Here is a 16,921-nt window from a genome sequence, read left to right as displayed (position 1 = left end):
TGAGAGAGGGTGACATGCTCAGGGTCTCCTGGTGGGTTTACATGGCAAAGCTGGGATTTGAATCCTGGTCTCCAGAGTACTAGTCCAACACTCAAACCAGTAGACCATGTTGGCTTGCTAAACCAACTTTACACCCTACAATCCTCCAAGGAATTGTATGAAGAACTTAGCTCTGCAAGTGCCCAGTGCCAGAGGGAGAAAGATCAGATTCCTGATAGAAACCTAGTGCCTTGGGTTAGCTGCCTTGAGTCCCTGTATATATGTGTGTGTATAGGTGTTACATATTATTGTGTGTGTGTGTGTGTGTGTGTGTGTGTGTGTGTGTGTGTATATATATATATATATATATATATATATATATATATATATATATAAAATAAATAAAATAACAAGGCTCTCACACCACCAAAACACTCACAAGCCCACAAACAGCTGTCTCGCAAGGTTAAAATATTTCAATGTGAAGTTGAAGGCTTTATTTCATTTGGGGCAGGAAGTGAGAAAGAATTCAAAAAGGAAGAAAAAAGAAGTAAAATACTGTATCCTGACTGGTGGCCAACCCAGCTGCCTTTTCCCCCCACCCCTCACCAACCTCTAACCTTTTTAACCCTGTGTCTAATGCAACTGTATTCTTGCCACCAGCATATGACTTGTTCTTAGAATCATAGAATCACAGAGTTGGAAGAGATCTGAAGGGCCACCTAGTCCACCCCCCCCATACGTCTGTTTCTTTGGTCCAAAACACACTGCAGAAGTAAACCAGTTTGAGATTGCTTTAACTGCCTGTGTCATGGCCAGCCACGAGGAGGACGAGGAGGAGGACTAGGCACCTCAGGTGCAGGAGGAACCTGAAGCTGTGCCAGGCCCCAGTTCTGCCCTCCCAGTGGATTTGGCTCAGCCAGACCCTAGCTCTGTGGGATCTCCTCCAGTAGAGCCTGGGGCTGAGCAGTCCAGCCTTGCCCCAGTAGAAGTGCCAGACTTGGGAGACATAGAGCAGCAGAGCATTGAGGTTCCTACCTTTAGCCAGAGGAGATCAGAAAGGATGTGCCTTTGGCATTCCAAGAGGTTTGCTGAGAAATTAGGCAATCAGCAACTGTGATAAGGAAAGTAGATATAAGGCACCTGAGCTCTCGTGCCAGAGACTATTAGTTCTCATTAGTGAATGCTGCTCGATCTGGCTTCCTAGACCCTTGACTCCCTTTGAATCCTTGACCTTGGACCAGACACTTTGACCAACCCTCTGGCTCTCTTGACCTTGGACTGGACTGGTAGTATTGCTCTCTGTAATCCTGAACTTTGGATTGGCTAGTGGTTTATTCTATTGGACGTTGTTTGGCATTGTTGAGGAACTGCTTCTTGGCAGCTTGGCATTGTTTACCTTTTGCCCAGCAGGCTCTTAGCCGTGTGAGTGTGTGTTGGTAGCATTCCTGGACAGCCTGGCTCATTGCTAGGGAATCCTGGAACTGTAGTTTATTGTGGCACCAGAGCTCTCTGACAGAGAAGGCTAAATGTCTCACAAAACTATAGTTCCCAGAATTCCCTAGCATTGACCCAAGGCAATGAAAGTGGTCTCTCACTGGATTATTTGTGTGGTGTTAATTGGGCAATCATTGGGCAAGCATTCCCCAATGACTCCTTCTGGGCAAGCACTCCCCAATCATTCATTCCCTGTGGGGCAAGCATCCCATAAGGATTCCCTACTCTCTTTTATTGTAGTAGTTCCTCAAAACCCTGCGGCTGCTGGCTGTGAAAGCCTTCTCAGTGTCTTTGTGCTGTGGCCCTAAGGCCATCCAATGGGGAGGGAGGGGGTCTCTTCTGGGGGGACTCCGAGGAGGGCCCTTTCCCTGCAGGAGGGGCCCAAGGAAGCCTCTGGGAGGAGGAGGAGGAGGAGGAGGAGGAGGCGCCCTTGGGAGCCCTGCCCAAAGGTTACGCAGCAGCAGGGCAAGGAAGGGGCAGAGACAGAGCCTTCAGCAAGCGAGGGGAGGAGGGCCAGGCTGCCTCCGCCTCAGGCGCTGGAGGGAGGCAGGCAGGCAGGCAGGGAGGGGTTTTCCAAGGAGGAAACAGCAAAGTCCGGAAACTGAGCCACAACTCCTTTCCAAGCTTGCCTCCCTCCCTCCCTTCCCTCCTCTTTCTCAGTCACCCCCCTCTTTGCCCCCCCCCCCCCCCCTTTATCATTACCCTTCCTATTCCCTGGGCTCCTGTGGGGCTAAAAAGGGGCGCCTTTCCCCCTGGGGACTTGGGAACTAGACCTCTCCTGGACTTGGCTTTCTCCAGAGAAGACTGCTGCGCCCTCAGGACTAGACACAGCAGCCCAAGCAGGGAGGCAGCTCGGCGGGCTTGGGGTTTCCTTCCTTCCTTCCTTATTTTATTTGCTTTCTGGTTCCTCTCCCCTCCAAAGTTTTGTGTTTCTTTCTCTTTCCATCCCCCCTCCCAGGGAGACCAGGCACGTCCTCCTTTTCCAGGACCTGTCCTCCATGCCAGCCCCTTCTGCCCAGGAGGGATTGCAGAGGGTCCTCCATTGGGACTGAGGAGCAGGCGCTGCTCTTTCTAGGAATGCTTTTCGTTTGTCTTGGGTCATGATGTCCCTCCATTGCACTCCCTTCTGCCCAGGAGCAATGGCAGCACGTCTTTCATTCTGAGCAGGACTCAGAAACATGGAGGGGCACCTCTAGGAGGGGGTTTTAATTTTAAAAAAATTGTCTTTGAGGTCCTCCTTTTAGTGGTGCCTGGTCCTCCATTTTGGTCCCCTTGCCCTCAGAGGGACCCCTTAATTCCTGGCACCTGAGGGAGGCCTTGGAGACCATTTCTCCCTCAGCCCCAACTTTCCAGGACTCTTTGGGGTTAGGGTTTCTGCAGTTGGAGGAGAGTATCTCCCTTCCTTCCTTCCTTCCTTCCCTGGGGCTCCTGTGGCACCTTCTTTGCCCCACCGCCTGATGGGAAGCCGCCCCCATGGCTCTGAGCAAAGGGCTGAGGCTCCTCTGGAAGCGGGACCCTCTGCCCAGCGCCCTCCTGGAGGCCCGAGGGAGACCCGACTGCCTCCTCCTGGAAGCTGGCACCATGGCCGCCCTCAGTAAGTCACCCTCCCTCCAGGGGGGCAGGGAAATGGGGAGGGTGGGCATGGACAGCTCAGCCGCTCGGCACCATCTTGGCACGTGCATGTTCTCCTCATCTGCCAGGTGTGCCCCCAGGTAGGTATGGGTGGGTGGCTGGGAGAAACCGCTGAGAAACCGCTGGAGGCCCATCCAACGCAGGGTGACCAGGTGCCCTCCTTTTATAGCAATCACAATAGCATTTACATTTCTTATACCGCTTCACAGGACTTTACCACACGGGGAAGACTGGGGGTTTAAACAGTGGTTATCCCATGAAACTCATGCAATCACAATTAAGATTTTCACACGATGTCGCAATTAAACAGCCATTATCCCAGGCATAACCAGGCAATAAACAGCAACAAATTGATTACGGGGAAATCCCGTGAATGATTTGTTGCTGTTTATTGCCTGCTTATTCCTGGGATAATGACACTTTAATCGCAATGTGTGTGAAAATCTTAATAAATAAAGGTTAATAATTGCAATCACATGATTTTCATGCAATAATCACTGTTTAAAACCCCAATTTTCCCTGTGTGAATCTGTAAGTCCCCAAGAAGCTGGGTGCTCATTTTACTGACCCCTGAAAGGATGGAAGGCTGAGTCAACCTTGGAGCCCCTCAGGATTGAACTCACAACATTGTGGCTGCAGTTCTGGCATTTAACCACTGCACCACTGGGGCTCCTTTTCCAAGACCTGTTCTCCATTTGAACCTTCTGTCCAGGAGGCATTCCAACAGGTCCTCCATTTGGAGCACGACTAAGAAGTATGGGCGAGCCAGTGTGGTGGAGTGGTTTGAGTATTGGACTGCAGCTCTGGAGACCAGGGTTTGATTTCCAGCTTGACCATGAAACCCACTGGGTGACCTTGGGCAAGTAACATGCTCTCAGCCTCAGAGGAAGGGAATGGTAAACCTCCTCTAAACAAATCTTGCCAGGAAAACCCCATGATAGTTCCCCTGAGGGTTGCCATAAGTTAGAAATGACTTGAAGGCATACAACAACAAGAAGCAGGGATTTATGTTTATTTGAGTGTTTTAAGGTTTATTTAGTGATGTTCTACATTTTTCTTGAATGCCCTATATTTTGTGGTAGTATTCAAAGATAGAGCTGTGTTGGTCTGTAAAATCAGTATGAAAAGAGATCTTGTAGTACCTTTGAGAATAAGTGAAAGAAAGAAGTTGGGAGCATGAGCTTTCATAGACTTGAGCCTACTTCCGCAGATTGTTTAGTGGAGTCACTCCAACAAATGCATCTGAAGAAGCACAAGCCCACAAAAGCTCATGCTACCAACTTATTTCTTTCAGTTAGTCTCAAAGGTGCTACAAGATCTTCTTTCATACTACATTTTGTGGTGCCTTATCCTCCTTTGCAGTTAGGATGTCTGGCCAACCTGATCTAATGCAATCCATAGTGGCTGGTTGTATGTCTTCTGGGGTGGCCCTTCTCACTCACCCTCCTAGGTATGTACCATGGGAGAGGGCCTTCTTGGTTGCTGCTCCCAGGCTCTGGAACTAGGGTTGCCACTTCAGGAGCACTCAGGCCCTGAGTTTTCAGAGCCAAAACCTGAGACAGAGGGTGCATCTGTGTGTATGCTGTGTGCCTTCAAGTCATTTCCAACTTAATGGTGACCCTATCATGGGATTTTATTTTATTTTATTTTTGCAAGATTTGTTCAGAGGAGGTTTGCCATTGCCATCTTCTGAGGCTGAGAGAGTGGGACTTTCATGGCCAAGCTGGGAATCAAATCCTGATCGCCATTGTCACAGTCCAGCAATCAAACAATATGGCATACTGGCTCTCACTGTATAAAGAAAGAAATTTGACACTACTTTAATCGCCATGGCTCCATCCTAAGGAATCTTTGGATTTGTTGTTTTGTAAGGCACCAGCCCTCTTTGGCTTGTTGTTGTTAACTGCCCTTGTCTCAACCAGAACTCATGGTAATCTTGTGGATGAGGCATCTCCAAGACCCCCTGTCCTTTACTCCTCTGCTTAGGTCTTGTAAATTCAGGCCTGTGGATTGAATCTATCCATCTGGGTGTGGTCTTCCTGTCTTTCTAGTAACCTACCTTTGCTAGCATTATTGTCTTTTCTAATGAGTTATGCCTTCTCATGATGTGGCCAAAGTATGACAGACTCAGTTTCATCATCTCGGCTTCCAGGGAGAATTCAGACTTGATCTGTTGTTCAACGACCCATCTGTTTGTCTTCTTAGTCGTCCATAGTATCCCTAGTCCTCTTCTCCAGCACTGCATGTCAAATGCGTTGATTTTATCTGCTTTCTTCACTGTCGAGCTTTCACATCCGTACATAATCATGGGGAACTTTTGTGCTTTGTTGTATATCTTTACTCTTTTGTTTTTTGTCTTGTTCTTTCATGACTTCTTTTCCATTTTTTAGTCTTATTTCTTGACTGCAATCTCTGTCCTGATCAAACTTTGATCCAAAGTACGGGAAGTCTTTAACTATTTTGATTTCCTCATTATCTAGGTTGGACTTACGTAGAGCCTCAGCGGTCATTATTTTTGTTTTTTTTATGTTCAGCATTGAGCCTGCCTTTACATTTTCTTCTTTTACTTTTCTTAGTAATAGTTCCAAGTCTGATGTTTTCTGTTAGTAGTATGGTGTCATCCGCATATCAGAATTTCTGATGTTCCTTCCTCCTATCTTCACCCATTTTTCTAAGTCTGATTGGTATGTTTTCTGTATACGATGATAGGATGTATCCTTGCCTGATCCCTTTGCCAATTGAGAACCATTCTGTTCCCCCATATTCTGTTCTAACAGTAACCTCTTGTCCTAAGTACAGATTTCTCATCAGGACTATCGCATGTAGTGACACTCCCATGTCTTTAAGAACGTTCCATAATTTTTCATTATTTCTTTGGCAGAGAGGGCTAAAGACCTTGTAAAACTACAAATCCCAGGATTCCATAGGATGAAGCTGCAATACTTAAAGTGGTGTCAAACTTCATTATTTTTGCAGTGTAGATGCACCCCTAGATGTGACTCCCTGCCATGTAATTAAGTACCTATCACAGTTGCTCATCATCTTGGGTGAAACAAATTAAGGAACATTTAATCTATTCTGCTTCTGCTAGCCAGAAGGTGGATGCAGACCAGAGTAGAGGGTAAAGCATGGCACCTCAACAACTGGGAGGAGAGAAGAATGCTAAATAAATATATAGACCCCACCACCACCAGAGTCCAGATAAGGCACCAACAAATAAATTAATTCTTGCAAATTGTTTAAAGCTGCTGCTGTGCCTAATGAGCAAGAGATTTGTATATAGCCATTTCCTCTTGCTCAGAGCTGAGTTCATAAAAACTGGAGAATTTATACACTTTGTTTCCTGCTTGGAGATGGCCCATGAGGACTGGAAATTCAAGGCCAGATCTTGCAGTCTGGCAACCCTATCCGGAACTCCCTAGAGAGGTGAGACTGGTATCATTCTAGTTATCCTTCAGTAGGTAGGTGAAGACCTTTTTGTTTTGGTAGGCCTTTGAGATCTGACTGCTCAGGAGGAACAGGCTTTTTACATGCTGGGTTGTTTATATTTTTTATTTTTAATCATTTGTTTTTATTGATAGTTTAATTATACTTTAAACTTTTGTATGATGTAAATTTTTAGCCATATTTGTTTCAACTTTAGTAAGCTGTCTTGAGTCCCAGACAAGAAAACAGACAAGATGAAGATGGTGATGATGATCATCATAATCAATCAGAGGCCCCCAAAACAGAGCCAGAAGCCAACAGCTCAGATCCACATCCCACCCACTGTTTTTTTGAGTCCTCCTCCTTTAAAGTTGCTACTCATTTAGAATATACCACTGCCTTATATACCACCTTCAGGAGATTTTGTATAATTTGTAGATGGGTTATAGTTGTATAGATTCTGAATCTGTCCAGTTCCTCCTTTTGAAAGCCATCACAAGCCCATGGCCCTCACCAAAGCTTATTGAAGGGTCTAATCATTAGGCAGATCATGGAATCTGCCTCAAGCATAGGCGTGCATGTGTGAAATTTTTCTTCAGTCCCCATTGCAATAACCTAAAACTTCAGTTGAGCATTTAGGAATACAGGTTAGGCATCCAAAGGAAAGGGGCAACCAAAGTACCCAAGTGAATATGAGCACAGCAAATGTAGGCATGAACAATTTTCAGTGTTTCCCTCTCTGCAGTAATAGAAAATTTGGAAACTGAAGGGGGGAAAAGGTGTGTGTGTCTGTGGGGGGGACGGGACAATTCTTGTATGAGGGACAGTGCCCTCTTTTCTCCCATATTTACACCCCTGCCTGGAATACAGTGGAAGACAGAAAATTATTCCTTCATTTACGGCAGGGGCAGAAGGGAGGTAATGTTCTGCCACAAGTACCAAAGTAACTTGACTGGACCTAGTTGTGTGCCTAAGACCTTTGGTGGTGGTGGGTCATTTGCTACCTGGTAACATAGCAGGTAATTTTGACACCTGTGGCAAAAAGTCCCACAAGTGCTTCTTTATGGCAAAGAAAACAGAATAATAATAAAGTATACGTTAACAATTTGCTTCCCTTTCATGCCCATTCCCTGCCAAAAGTGAAACCATGAAGGAAGGAAGGCCTACAGAAGTAATGGGCTCTAAAAGTTCTATGAAGTCTAAGTAAAGCCAAGTGCTTGTCAAACCTCCCCTCCATGCAGTAGGTTTATAAGAAAAACAGAGGTATAAATGGATCCAGTATTGGGCGACCATCCATGGCTAGTGGTCTCCATTTGAATTGGTAGATCAAATGTTAGGCAGGATATTTGCAATGTATTTATTCTCATGGTATTGCTGAGATGTAGGTTATGTCACATGATATGCAGATTGTATAGGTCACAATATTCAATATCCTACATGAAGATATCTCTGTGTGTAATCTTTACTCTTTATGTACATAAGCACAATCTTGATGACCCCTTTATTTTACCAAAAAAATGTTTACGCACAATTTAAAATAGGGCTGAAGAGAAATTAAATCTATTCATAGATTTCTCAGGCCCAGTTCTTTAACACTAAAGGTTTTCTCACAGTTTAAATTAAATTGTTAAAATGAAGATGATGTATGACGTAGTTGTATATGAAGGAATTGGATTGACAAACCCAACAACCTCTTTCTTAATTCTGTGCATCAGATCTTTGTGAAGTCAAAGGCCTGAAAACCCCACAAAAAACATCAGATCTTTCTCCATGCATCTTGACTCCAGCTGATTGACTTGGGGATTAAGAAACAAAAATCGGCATGAGAGTAGATCCTCCAAGCTTAGTCTGTCCACTGTACTTTAAAGATTAATATTAAACTGATAACATGAGAGCTGTGCTGGATCAGCTACCAAAACTTCCTGCTCATGTTCCCCAGCAACCGCTACTGAGAGGCATTAATATTTTAAGATTCTCTCTGTATCCCTCTCTTTTCTTCTCTGAATCTGCTTTGCTTCACTTGAGAGTCCTTTAAGGATACAATCCCATTTGTTATGCATTGTTACAGTTTGCTGTGGGAGTTCACTGTGCTAGAAAATTTCAGGCTCAGTAAAAGAACTGGCAAAAAATACCTCTGAGTAGCCCTTACCTAAGAAAAAACTATGAAATTCATAAGGATGCCGTAAGTCGACAGGTGACTTGAAGGCAGGAATACACACATTCTTATTTATATTCATTTTAAAGTCTTGCATTCTGCTGGGTTTGTGGCCTTAGATTTCAGTAACCATGTGATTTACACTTTGGTAGCACAATTCAGTACACTCAGAAAAAAAGCCCAACTGAATTCAGTAGGACTTCTTCTCATGTAAGTGGTGATCAAAGAAGTCTCCAGCCAATTGCTTTCCAGCTCTGGAAGTGAAGAGGCTAAGAGGGGGCTTGTCTATTTAGCCTAGTGCTTCCAAAGAAAGTGGACCTTCTCAGCAGAAGAGTTCGGCTGAGATAAGAAACATAAGAGTAAGAAGAACACAGGACAAACAGTGTGTAAAATCATCAAGAGTGACACAGAAATGCAAAATTCCTATGAAAAATAGGAGGGTTTGGTCTTTAATTCCATAATCAGCACAGTTGCTTTTAGAGACAAGTATGGTTTGTGGAGCTTTTATCTCCTGGCCTCTCCCTCCCTCTCTCTCTCTCTCTCTCTCTCTCTCTCTCTCTCTCTCACACACACACACACACACACACAGAGACACACACACACACAGAGAGAGAGAGAGAGCGCATGGAAGCAAGATTGGGATGTTCATTGTTGTTGTTGTGTGCCTTCAAGCTGTTTTTGACTTAGGGCAGCCATAAGGTGAACGTAACACAGGATTTTCTTGGCAAAATCAGAAGGGATTCTAAGCTTTTCTCTGAGACTGAGAAAATGTGACTTGCCCAAGATAACCCAGTGGATTTCCATGGTTGAATGAGGATTTGAACTCTGGTCTCCAGAGTCGTAGTCCAGTGATTGGGATGGACTTCAGCATTAACCTGCTTGTCAAAGCCGCAAGGCTCACATTAAACCGCCATAAATGAACAGTTGATCCATGTGTCATTATGCAGAGTATGATATATCTATGAACATTAATATTGTGACCATTAAGCATAATAGTTGTTATGCCCAAGATTGTAAGGGCAACCTGTTTATCCTGAGAGCGTGTAATGAAAACCTCTCCCTCCGTGGACCTGTTCACAGCAAGGCTGAGAAAGACATTGAGACACCAAATTTGGTTTTAAACACCATGCATGTAACATTTATTGAATCACACAAGTAACACAACCATTGATTATCAAGAGCTCTTTCACTCACACGTTCATACAATACTCACACACACTTTCCTTCTGCCGAACATTGATCAGTTGTTCTCGAAGGCTGGGGATGACACCGTTGCCGCGGATGATGCCAACAAAATGGAGATGAAAGTCCAGGGTCTTTATACTTTTTCTTCTCTCTGGCTCTTGGCTGCTGAAGTCTTGCAATATTGCAGCCCATTACTCAACATCCTCTTTTGGGAGGACAGACAGGTTGTTCAGTCCGTGTTCAAAGCAACTCGTTCTGTTCAAAGCTCTCCATTGTCCTGTCAGTTCCTCATCATGGCGACTCAGGAGATAAGGTTCTTCCCGGTCATAGTTCGTCACACCTGGACGGCACCCCGCTTCAGCTTCCAAGTTTTCAGACTTTCCTCGCCTCGGTTGCCAAATACCTTCGTCACATCAATGCTTTGCGCGGAACCATCTTGTTTGGTCCTTTAGCTATGTTTAAAGCACAATTCCTTGGTTCTTCGGTTCTTCAGCTCTGGGTTTAAGTCAGAACTCACTCATTCGTCTTGCATAGTGACCTATGCAGAGATTTTTTTAAATAAATGTTTTCTTGTTGCTATGTGCCTTCAAATCAGCTCCCAAGTTATGGTGATCCTGTCATAGAGTTTCTTGGCATGATTTATTCATTGGAGGTTTGCCATTTGTCATCTTCTAAGGTGAAAGACTGTGACTTGTTCAGTAGGTTTCCATTGCTGAGGTGGAATTCTGATCCTGGTTTCTGGGAATCCTAGTCCTAGGTTACATCTACACTGCAGAATTAATGCAGTTTGACAAACTTTCTGTAATTTCCATGTTGTCTTCCAAATGTTCAATGATATGGACATTGTTGGTTCTCTTGTTGCTTCCAGACCATTAAATGTTTGCACTAATTAAAAACAAACTTTAGTGTCAGGGCTTTTCTCGATGAAAGAACCAACATGTTGTGTTAAACATATTTCATTTTACTGGTTCAAACAAGGGAATGAACTGTGATTTCAAAAGTTAAAAATTGCTTGCATTCCTAAACTCTTGTTTACATTTTAAAATGTCAAGCTATGCACTGTATTTTTTCAGTTTAACTGTTGTTTATTGCCACACTGCTAAAGACAAGGTTTCTTTTGTCCACTTTAGCATCTCCTAATTCATTGACCCCAGTGCCTGTTCTTTGAGGACATTGATACAGATATGAAGTCTTGCACAGGGAACAGCTCTATTCTCCTTTTAGTGAGAAAGCTGTAGGACCACAATAGGAATTCCTATTCGTGTGCCCATAGTATTAGGTGGTGACAGCTCTACCTCCCAGAATTTTGGATAAAGCCTAAGATCTGCTGCACTGAAATATGCAACAAAGATGCCTTCCTTGGAAAGTCTTCCCTTCTGCCAACTCCACCCCCCCCCCCCCCATTACAAGAAAGGAGATTCAATCTAATAATTGGAAAGAATTTCTTGGTGGCAAGACATGTTCAGTGATGAAATAGACTGCTTCAGAAGGTGGCATTTGCTACTGTGTACTGTATTGTTTTGTTAGCAACACACCATTTCCCAAATACTACCATTTCCAGAATTTCAAAAAAATTAATTATATTTATATATCAGCAAAGCTGCTTATTTTGTAAGCTTGAAAACAAACTCTTGTTTGTCTTCAAACAGTCCCTCAAAGAGAGAATGTTGTACCAGCATATTATTTGGTAAGTTCCAATATAAGAACGAGAGACACTGGGAATTTGTTGACATAATGAAGAATTAGACTTAGAATGTATTCCATTAGTACAAATCTTAAGTGTGCATTGCTCCCCCATTCAGGTAACAATTTCCTAGCCTCACTCACAGGCATAATCAACACTACAGCTCCCATCAGATGTGGCACTAGCCCCAAATCTTAGTTGTATCCATCCATGTAGGCATGCCCTAAGAAGCCACTTCGATTGTTTCTTACAAATAAGCAGGATATAAATAAAAGTTTTATTATTTTATTATTATTTTAGAAGTTTCTCTTGGGGCTCCAAATGCAATTAATGTTGAAAACACTATAATTGAAAATAGCATAAGCCATAGGAGGAGCATGGGGTAAGTAAAGTGCAAGCTAGATTCCAGCCTCCATGCCTGTTTTTGTGCCTCCCAGGGCCCAGTATGGTGTAGTGCAGGGGTAGGCAACCTGCGGCCCGCTGGCCGGATGCGGCCCGGCAAGGCCTTGGGACTGGCCCCAGCCTGGTCCTGCTGCCGATTGCCACCGGAGCCTTTGGCCTATCAGGAGGAGGCGGGCAAGGGGGGCAAGCAGCAGGCAAGGGGGGCAAGCAGCGGGCAAGGGGGGCAATTGTCTATAGAAGCCTCCGAAACATGCATTTATATTAACATTTTTTAAAAAATCAGCAAAATTTTTAGCATGTCCTCCATATTTTAAAAAAAAGTGTCCTCTATTTGAATTTTTGTCCTACATTTGTTCCGGTTTATTTGTTTATTTAATTTTTTTTTAAAAAATTATTTAATTATTTATTTTTGGGCTTCGGCCCCCCAGTTGTCTGAGGGACAGCAACCCAGCCCCTGGCTCAAAAAGGTTGCCTACCCCTGGTGTAGTGGTTTGAATGTTGGATTATGATTCTGTAGACTAAGGTCCAAATCTGCAGTCAGCCATGGAAACCAATTGGGTGATCTTGGGCAAGTCTTTGGAGATTACTGCACAAAGCTTCCTTCCTGATGTTACTGTGGCTTTTTAAACACCTGAAACAGTAGGGATTCTTTTCACTTTACTGTACCACACAATTGTGAATTGATAACTGGTTGGCAACGCATCTTACTGCACTACCATTCCATTTACCTGCCAGATATCCAAGATTAAGTAACGGTAGGCTTGCCTTCATTTGGAGTGGAGTGTGTACAGTGAAACTTCTTTAAATCCCCTTTCTTCTGCCAAAAATGAATGGTTCCCTCCTCAGCAGTAAGAAATCTTGATTTCATTAGTATTGGGATGCGTGCAGTGAATTACGCCTAAATGACCTATGGCACATACTTCAGTAAGGGGTTAATTGCATGATGGACAGGTATTCATGAGATTTTCCTGTTCGTTAAAAGCAGCAGCAGAAGTATGAATAACAACCGGATAGCTAATCCCTAGCCATGAGGTCATGTGGTAAGATCTGGCAATTACAGTTGTAATCCTGTTTCAGTCCTGCTTCTGTCCCACAATTTAAGAACAGTGCAATAATCTCCATACTCTGTCTGCCTCAGAGGAAGCAATGGCAACCCTTCCTCTGAAGAAATCTTGCCAAAAAATCTCATGATACGTTAATGTTGTCATAAGTAAGAAATGACTTGAATGCACGCAACAACCAAAAGTCCTCCCAAAAGTCAAATTCCTTTAAAAAACAAACACACAATTCCTCACCCCAGGCTGTTATAGACACAGGAGAGGCCTTTCTTTTCCAATCAGGAAGTGACTTTTGTTCACTTTCTGTTGTTAAAAAGGCCTCCAGTGCATAGCAAAAATGTCCCTTGAAGGCATTTACCCAGCATGGCCAGTGGGGCAAGGGTCTCTGGTATTAATAGGATGAAACACTTGGCAGCTAAACTGTTTCTCCCAGCTAAAAAAAGTATAGGTCTTATCAGTTTCTATTATCTTCAAGTGTTGCCATAGAATGAAAAACTAAGGGGTTTTCTCTTTTGTTGTGTGATTTTCTGTAGCTCCTGAAGAAAAAGAAGAAATTAAAGGGCAATATGAGAAGCTCATGGATGCTTATGGATGCCTAGGAGAGCTCCAGTTAAAATCTGGTAAGCAGCCAGTTAATAGAGTGTCTTTGTAGAAGAATCAGAGAGATCATGTATCATTACTCCCAGTGAACTGACAACATTATTTTGGCCCCATACAGACAGGCCAAGATAAAGCTGCTTTGGGTCACTTTGGAGGTATGCTGCTTAAATAATGCATGCATACTAAGAGTCTGGAAGCCACGTCAAAGCCACGATCCAGTCCTAAGGACTGGAGCGCAGCTTTGGCGCAGCATCTGTACTCTTAGTACACATGCATCATTTAAACAGCATACCTCCAAAGTGACCCGAAGCAGCTTTATTTTGGCCTGTCTGTATGGGGCCTTTGTTAACTTTAAAAAGACTACTTCTTAGAAAGGGGGCTCCAGGTGAAAGAGAAGCTGTTAAATAATGATTATAAAACAAAAATATCAAATAACCAGTGGAGTTGTGTTACACAACCCTTATATTGAATACCAATGAAGGATGCTGTACATGGATCTGTGGCCAATGGGCATGGCTGACAACCTGTTATGCAACTGCAGTGGCTAATGTGGAAAGGAAATGCATAGATGCAATATGCATTCACATGATACTCTGTGTATGTTAGTGTACCATGCCATGTACACAGTGATCTCAAATGCACAACTCTAGATATGACCATTGTGCATTGTAAAAAAAAAAGATGATTCTGCGTGTATTGCATAGTTTTAAGTCCTACGTCACTAACAGGATGCCAACCTTGGTATGAAACACATGTCTCCAGTACCTGCACTTCCAGTCATGCTAGGCAGAATGTGCTGCAGAGCACGCTTTTTCTGTCAAAAAACCTCATCTTCTGAATAACATGCCAGTTGTAAGAACTACAGTATATGGCCCTCTGGTTGAACTTAAAGGTCTTAATTTTTTTAAAAAGCCTTAGCTAGCCTAGCCAGTGCTGAGGAATGCAGGGACTTGCAGTTCAATGACCTCTGGAGGGCCACATCATTTCTACCCCTTCCTTATGTCCAGGATGTACTAAAATACAGACTTGTATACTTATGGGAAAAGAACATACTTTTTTGAATCTTTCTTTAAACTCCTCAACAAACAATTTAACATATTAATGAGTGTCTAACTCATGGATATAAAGCTAGGGATCTAGGGGAAAGAGGCAGACCAACTCAAGATTTCAGTTCAGTTTTGTTTATTAAAGAACCAAGTGGAGAGAACAGTGAGTTCCTTTTCAGAAAAAATGAAGGAACCAGCCCCTAATAAAATGTCTCAGGATCCTATGAATAACTCACCAAAGCTACTTTCAGGGGAAGGAAATACCTGGGCTTGCTTGGCCTACTATACACCTGCCTCTTCATTCTCCATGGGAAAACAAAGGAACTCCCAAAGGCCAGGGATATTTCTGTAGGGCTGGGCAGCTCACAGACAGGGATAGTCAAACTGAGCAGTCAGTAGCCTGAGAAAGCTTGGATGGAAGTGCTGCTGTTTTTTCTTCAGGTATCTATTTAATGTAAAGCTGAGGTATAGGAATTTTGTTACTTTTACATGTTTGTCCATATCCTTTGTGTAGAGGCATTCCTAGAAAAGAGGTGAAGTAAAGGTTGGCTTGCCACACCTGGTGTCATTGAACTGATAGGAAACTCATAATAAAAGATTAAGATGGTCCTGTTGGAGTCCTTAACAGGGTCATTGTTTCCTAGCCTTCTTTTTTGTTCTTTGATTTTGTATCTGCATGGATGTGTTTTTTTTCCCTCTCATGAGAGTGATGTACAATAGGTCAAAACTCAAATTGCAATGCTGGAAATGATACATTTTGAACCTCATTCTCTCTGACAAGGAGCTGTGAAAGTGACTTTGCGCTTTCTCTTAGGGATTGAGCCTCTATGCCCTGATAGGCAGAAATTCAGAAAGTGACCTTTGCCCTAGCATAGAGATACAGTGTTAAGGAAGCCTAGTTCTGATTTTTGTAAGTCACAGCTTGTTAACAGCATGGTGTTTTCTCCATGTAATTGTGGAAATCTTTTTTTATGTCAAGAGTCAGCATCTTTGCTGGATAGAATGTTTTTCATGTTTGTTTTCTGAATAGTTATGTTGTATTTATTAATGTCAATAGTTTCTGCATCTGATGAAATGGACTGGAATCCACAAAAGTTTATTCTATAATCCCTCCCCCCCCCTCCAGTTAGTGTCAAAGGTGCTACACTCAACAATAGTATTCAGCATTTGGTCCTCCAGATGTTTTGGAGTTCAATCCCGCAGGAATTCTGGAGGAACAAAAGGCTCCAGGATTTCCTTATATGAATGGTTCATGATTAACTAAGGTAGTAGCCCTTCAATTAACAATATTCTCTCATTTGTTGACTTTTTAATTTAAGCATCCTGATCACATTTTCAGCACATACTCCCCCACCTACCTCAGACTTCACTTCACAGCCATTTGCACAATTAGGGTTTCCAGTGCTCCACCAAAAGACATTGTTTATCCCACTAAAGCACTGAGAGAAAATGCATTCACCAAATCCTCACAGCCTCTGATCACAGGCTATCTTTCCTGATTTATTCTTTCTTGAAAAAAGTTAAAAGATTGTGAGTAAGATGGATGCTGTGATGAATTCTTTGTGTCTTAGAAGGAGACTGGTGTATTGCATGTAATGATGATATAAGCAGAACAAAAGCAGTGCCCAAAGTGTAAATGAAAAGTGTTAAGTGTAATGATGATCGTACAATTAATTTGACCCATAGCCTTTTCCTTTTGTTGGCTTTTCTGTATTAAAAGCGTTTGAGATAGGCTGGAATGTGGGTACCCGACACAAGATCAACTGGGAGTACCTGAGTACAAGATCAGTTCCAGTAATTGTAATGAGAGATGTCAAGGATTTAAAAATATCAATATCATGGAGATCTGTTCATATTCCATGATTTAAAAAAACGTACACTATTCATTTGGTGGGGTCTTCTTTGTGGTCTCATTGAGAAGTCCAAAATGTTCCATAATCAAAGGAAAGTTTATTTCTGCAGAATAAAGTATATTTAATATTTAAATTTTATTTTATTGACATTAAAATACATATAGGTTCACATAGAATACAACACAAAAAAAACTTGATATATAAATATTCATCCTTTGTGTATCATTACATTTGTTCTGATTTCCCTCCCCTAATAATATTCTCTCTTGTATTTTCTGTCCAAAGTACGGTTTCCATCCCTTTTGTCTTCATCATCAACTAACAAAGTCCTTCTTCCCTTTAACTCCTTTTGCTCTTCTTCTTCTTCTTCTTCTTCTTCTTCTTCTTCTTCTTCTTCTTCTTCT

At 42.8% G+C, this 16,921-nt stretch overlaps 1 protein-coding gene across 1 annotated transcript in view; it reads left to right on the top strand.

Annotated features, from left to right (window-relative positions):
• Nucleotides 1-2,047: 2,047 nt before the first annotated feature.
• Nucleotides 2,048-16,921, top strand: part of SYNJ2 (synaptojanin 2) — a 96,954-nt gene continuing 82,080 nt past the window's right edge. The window contains 2 exon segments of the mRNA XM_042480414.1: nucleotides 2,048-3,070; nucleotides 13,552-13,638. Of these exon segments, the coding sequence (XP_042336348.1) occupies nucleotides 2,950-3,070; nucleotides 13,552-13,638 (208 nt within the window). The 5' untranslated portion in view covers nucleotides 2,048-2,949.

The sequence above is a fragment of the Sceloporus undulatus genome, chromosome 1 (genome assembly GCF_019175285.1).
Source record: "Sceloporus undulatus isolate JIND9_A2432 ecotype Alabama chromosome 1, SceUnd_v1.1, whole genome shotgun sequence".
Lineage (NCBI taxonomy): Eukaryota > Metazoa > Chordata > Lepidosauria > Squamata > Phrynosomatidae > Sceloporus > Sceloporus undulatus.
The sequence above is the reverse complement of the archived record's forward strand: the minus strand, read 5'-3'. Positions and strand labels throughout refer to the sequence as shown.